The 6,000-nt window shown below is 34.6% G+C and overlaps 1 protein-coding gene across 1 annotated transcript; it reads left to right on the plus strand.

The window, feature by feature from the left end:
• Positions 1 to 857: 857 nt before the first annotated feature.
• On the plus strand, positions 858 to 2,699 carry LOTGIDRAFT_166508 (hypothetical protein; the record flags this gene model as incomplete). Its single annotated transcript, XM_009063564.1, has 1 exon — positions 858 to 2,699. The coding sequence occupies one exon, from the start codon at positions 858 to 860 to the stop codon at positions 2,697 to 2,699; it is 1,842 nt and encodes a 613-aa protein (XP_009061812.1).
• Positions 2,700 to 6,000: the final 3,301 nt, after the last annotated feature.

Raw genomic sequence — 6,000 nt, forward strand, 5'->3', positions numbered from 1 at the left:
TCGAATTCTTTTTTTTTTCGTGTCAATTAAAATTAAAAAAATAACGTATAGAAAAGAACAAAAACTTACGAAATAATTGGTACGACTCAAATCTAAGAAATTATAGTGATCAATATAAAAATTGTGTATAGAAATCTTAAAGCACTAGTCTTTGCTTAGTAGAATTAGATTACAATTTCTTTTTATTATTTCTGATACTGATCATTATAACAAGTTTTTTTTTTATCACAGTCTCATGTAAAATGTTATCTTAATTAATCAAAGCGTGCCAATATCTTGAAAACCATGACCAATTTTATTGCGAGACAGTGAAACCGACTGAAGCTGCCATATTGTTATGTGGCCATCATTTACTGAATAGTATATACAATAGTCCTTCAATTAAAAAGTACTAACACTAAGTCTAAAATGAACGTATGGATTCTGAGATTTGGCGAAATATTGTTTTGCAAATCAATATATCTTTTTTTTTAATCTTCAAGTATTTACAAACGTTTTTTAAAACCGTTAAATGCAGAATCGCGAAAGTTGAACTCTTATCTAAATAATAAGTATACATGTACATATAAATCCGTGGTTTTAGACAATTCTGAAACGTAAATAATGTATGAAATGAGCAAACAACGATAACAGGACTAGACATCCACATTATATTGTAGGCATATAAAATCTTATCAATAATTATATTGGACTTTTGATTATAGATAATTTTTTGATCAGACATCTTAAAACCTTATCAAGAATACAATATCCATGATAAAGATTTTTAATTTTAATTTCAAACTGCAATTTGTGTAGAGAGAATGTTGCGTCTTTTCATATTAATTTGCTTCTTCTCCCAATCACTCGGGAAGGGAATGCTCTATCCGAGAAGTTCAGAAAGCAGAAAGATGCAGTATTTGGATGGAATGTGGGATTTTAGAGCAGACGACTCGCCAAGCAGAGATGCAGGTTTCAAAGAGAGCTGGCAAAATCAACCACTTTTCAAAACAGGTCCAGTGATTCCAATGGCAGTACCATCTAGCTACAATGACATAACAGCTGATAAAAATATACGAGATTTTGTAGGATGGGCTTGGTATGATACCGAATTCTTTATTTCTAAAGATTGGGCAAATCGTCGAATTGTTCTTAGATTTGACAGTGCACATTACTACTCTATTGTGTATGTAAATGGTCAACAAGCTATGACTCATGTTGGTGGACATCTGCCCTTCGAAACAGAAATTAATAACTTTATCAATGTGAATCAACCTAATCTCTTGACATTAGCGCTGAACAACACACTGAGTCCCACAACATTGCCACCGGGTACAATCAGTTATAAGAACGACACCAGTAAATATCCTGAAGGATACTTTGTTCAAAACCTTCAAATGGATTTCTTCAACTATGCTGGTATTCATAGACATGTACGCATCTACTCTACGCCCAAAACATATATTGATGACATAACTGTTACCCCTGATATCAATTTTAATCGTAATTTGGGAATTTTGAATTATGAAATCTTAACTGTTGGTGGAACTCCTGGGAAGCTGCTTGTGGAGTTGCTGGATAGAGAAGGTTCAGTTGTTGTATCTGAAACGGGAAATAAAGGATTTTTGTCTGTGAGTAGTCCTCATTTGTGGTGGCCCTATACTATGAACCTTCAAGATCCTGGATATCTGTATACAATGAAAGTGACTCTTCAAGGAAATGATTCAGATGTGTATAGACTTCCAGTGGGTATCCGAACTGTTAATGTCACTACGGATCAATTCCTTATCAACCATAAACCATTCTATTGCCACGGTGTCGACAAGCATGAGGATGCCGATATTAGAGGGAAAGGTTTGGATTATGCTTTGATTGCACGAGATTTTAGTATGTTGAAATGGTTAGGAGTGAATTGTTTTAGAACATCACACTACCCTTATGCTGAAGAAATACTTGATCAAGCTGATCAACAAGGTATAGTTATTATAGACGAGAGTCCAGGTGTAGGTATCAAGAGCAATAACCTTGGAAATGAATCACTAAACCATCATTTGGAAGTTATGTTAGAAATGTACCAAAGAGATAAGAATCGTCCTGGCGTTTGCATGTGGTCTGTAGCCAACGAACCAGAAAGTGATATTGATGAAGCTGTACCCTATTTTAAAAGTGTAATTGATTATACTAGAAAGTTAGATCCAACTCGACCAGTAAGCTTTACTTGTAGTCATGATTACAATAGTGATAAGGTGGTACCATTTGTAGATGTGATCATGATTAACAGATATTATGGGTGGTACAGTGATACCGGTCATCCAGAAGTCATTCAACTACATGTTAATTCCGATTTCAAAGAATGGAGAAAACTGTATAACAAACCGCTGCTAGTGTCAGAGTTCGGTGCGGGAACTGTTTCCGGGCTACATGCTGAGCCCAGTTCGGCATATACCGAGGATTACCAAGTTGATGTTCTTTCCCAGTATCATCAGGCATTCGATGAAAGCATAGGCAAATTTTTAGTAGGAGAGCTGATATGGAACTTCGCAGATTTCATGACTGCCCAAGGATCGAATAGGGTAAATGGCAATAAAAAGGGTATTTTAACTCGACAAAGACAACCGAAACCAGCTGCTCATTTGGTCAGAGCTCGGTATCATTCTATGTTTAATGCTACATTTATGTCTGAGAAAAGTTATTGTCCATTGAAATTTGGTTGTCATTAAATATTCTAGACTTTTCGTTTGTAGAATGTAATGATTATTTGGTTATGGTTACCTCTCGTAACCTTTCGTATTTATATTTGATTTCAATAACCAATTAAAAAAAAAAGATTTTATTATCGTAAAATGTTCATAATGTGTTTGTCTGAATTTATATACACAAGGGTTTCTCAGTAATTTTAAATAGTGTCTTCTTATAGTGCGGGGTATAATAGTTTCCAAATTTATCAAAAGGGACTGATTTCGGTCGGCTGAGATAATGTCCTTGAGGAAGATTATATCAGCCAGGGAAATTGTTGTTATAAAGTTTTAAAGATAATGCTCAATGCTATATTAGCTAGATATGCATCTCAAGAGTAAGGTATTGTTTAACCACTTGACAATAAGCATTGTGGAGGCCATTGTTAATTTTCTTTTACTTTTCTTACCCTATGTCATACACCAAAATATGTCCACAAATACGTGGCAATTTTTTTTGTGTCCAGTTAAACTTATTCTTAGTATAACCCCTGTATCACGACACTATACCAATAATTGCTTGTTAGGGCATGCCTCAAGTTATACTTTTTTACCTTTTCTGACGTCACAATAATATAATATCCGGTAAAACGAAATATTGGGAAACTGAACTGTTACACCAAGTTGCCAATTACAATAAACGCCTGCACACAAAATGTTATTATATTTGAATTTGTTGATGTTGTTTAGTTCCTTGATGTTTATGACATTTATATTGACAATAATAAACGCAATGATAGTGAGGCAAAAATATTACGGGGATATAGTTATTATACCCGTGAGCACATATTTAGCGACAACTTGTCTACAAAAAGGAAGGGGGAAAATATAGTAAACAAGGTCATTTCCTTAACCATAACCATGTCAACAGACTCAACTTCATTAAATTTTCAACGTAGTGATTATGTTTTGTTTTTTCACACTTAACCATAAACACAAATGTCTTGATTTTTATCAAGAAACTTGGTCAACTGGTTTCATCGGGTATTATCTAATAGATGATACCGATAGCATTCAATACTTAAATCACATAATATACAACTGCCTCTGTGGCTTACTAATGATAATACCTTTCGAAATTGTTCGAGGAAGTCATAGCGTATAATATTAAACAAACTCAATTTTAAAAAAACCATTGATAATTTCAGAAGCATCTCTTTCTATTCTAGATAAGTCTATCTTCTGAAGTTTTTACGATTGCCTGTCACTATTCGTATTGGAATGGAGAGTGGTGAATATGACTTCCTGCTTTTTTTAAGTAGAGATCTCTTGATATCACTGAACTGTCTGCAGATTTTCTCAACCGACTAAACCAAGGGGCAAAATAATTGTAGTAAGCATGAATAGGAGGCATTTTTGTTTAATACTTGACTCTACTTTTACTTGATTGTCAACAAAATTACACTGTATACGAAATTTCACATTCTTTCTTAAACCAAATACAAATAAGTACAGTTTGTTTTATATAAATAACTGAAATCCCATCACGTAATGCACCCTTTATAAAGAGTCAGACGTTACAATTCTCCATGACATTTGATAACCCATTACAAAATTTGAATTCAAAAAGCAAATTATAGTTATTAATTAGACAGGGACTTTGGTTTGTGTGTCATGAGTAATATCTGGTAGATCCGGAGGGGTGGCCTCATCCCCACCTTGCCACTGACATAATAAGAGAGAAGCTGTATTGTCAAGGATTGCTAGCAACTAATGACATACGTGGCAATTTTCAGCTTAAGCTACAGATGCAATGAGGTTCTTTGAATTGCTAGTCGATTCCAGCCTACTTTTGAAAAATTGCAGTAATCATACAATGCAGAACATATGTATTAGGTATACATGTATATATCCTTACCTTCCAAAAAAGTCAGTAAATATTATTTTGCAACAAAACTCGGTAGATGTTAGAAGGTGTCAATGCTATGGTCAACACATTCCTATTACTAGCATATACAAAACAGTAAAACCATACCACAATCGTTGTTTGAACATTCCAATCCGTTTCTCATTTATATGTCGTTTTGTCGTATGGTGACAAGGTGGCAATCTCTAAGTAGTCCAAATTTAAGTAAGAAACGTTTACAATTCGTCATCTGTAAACATTTAACTGTTATATTTACCGTGCTAAAACCATCAACCCCTGAGGTTAGCCAAGTCAAAACATTTCCTATATAAAAAAGCTGGGATGGTTTTCTAGCTGATTCTGGACGATTTTCACTGCGCTAGCAAAAACACCAGTTTCATAAATATATATTGGGTCGCCATCAACACTAACGATTTTATTCTGAAAACGAAGACTTCACAATGAGTGGATACTTCAAAGTACACATCTGAAAATTACAAATTGTCATTAAATAATGTACATTATAAACCACTATTATTATAAAATAACCATCTCAACAGTTCAGCAGCAATTTTGAAAGGATTTCCTTTGTGTTAACACGGGCGAAAACTAACGTCCACTATATAATAAAAGCCTTAAGGCCTGCTTGTTCATTGTTCGTTGATATCAAAATGAACAGACATAATGAAATGGACTTGTACCCTTCTTGTAAACAATTTCCTTTTTATCTTCTTTACTATGATAGATCACCCATATTTTCATATTCTAAATGTGAAGCATGGCTGATCAGTGACCTTAACAAGGATGTTTCCGCATTATTATGCTTCTAAGCGCCTGGTTATAATGTGGCGGGCTAGCCCGTTGAACCGAGCTGGCTCGGTATTCCGGGTAACTCGGGTCTGACGTCACTCTAGTCAATTTGTACGGATTTACGCAAATGCATTTATATGGAAAGCGGCCAACCCGGTATTCATATAAACACGTTTTTACGGGCTAGCCGCGATCCTGAGTCACAGGACACTTTTATAAACCAATATGACTATTAAACGTGATATAATACGGATGGAGTAATGTCTGAGTTGCTTCGATACATTTTTGAACAAAAGCCAAATTTGTTTATTTATTTCGTAATTGGTCGCTAGATATTATATTGTGCCACCCACTGGTCAATCCGTCCATTTCGCTGCCAAATATTTCTTTTGCATGATAATCGACCAATACGACTCCTCTTTAATCTTCATTGTCCAAGTACCAAAGAATTAAGCATAAGCAGTGTTCTGAATATATCTGTATTTCTTGTATGATCAGATTATGTCGGACTATTGCTTAGCATGGAGAATTTAATCGTGTTCTGAAGCGGAAATCATTGCTTAGCCAATCAGAAATAGCACTTGCATTACGTCATTTATTAGTCGATCAGCCACATATTTTCATTTTCAT

The sequence above is a fragment of the Lottia gigantea genome, assembly GCF_000327385.1.
Source record: "Lottia gigantea unplaced genomic scaffold LOTGIsca_58, whole genome shotgun sequence".
Lineage (NCBI taxonomy): Eukaryota > Metazoa > Mollusca > Gastropoda > Lottiidae > Lottia > Lottia gigantea.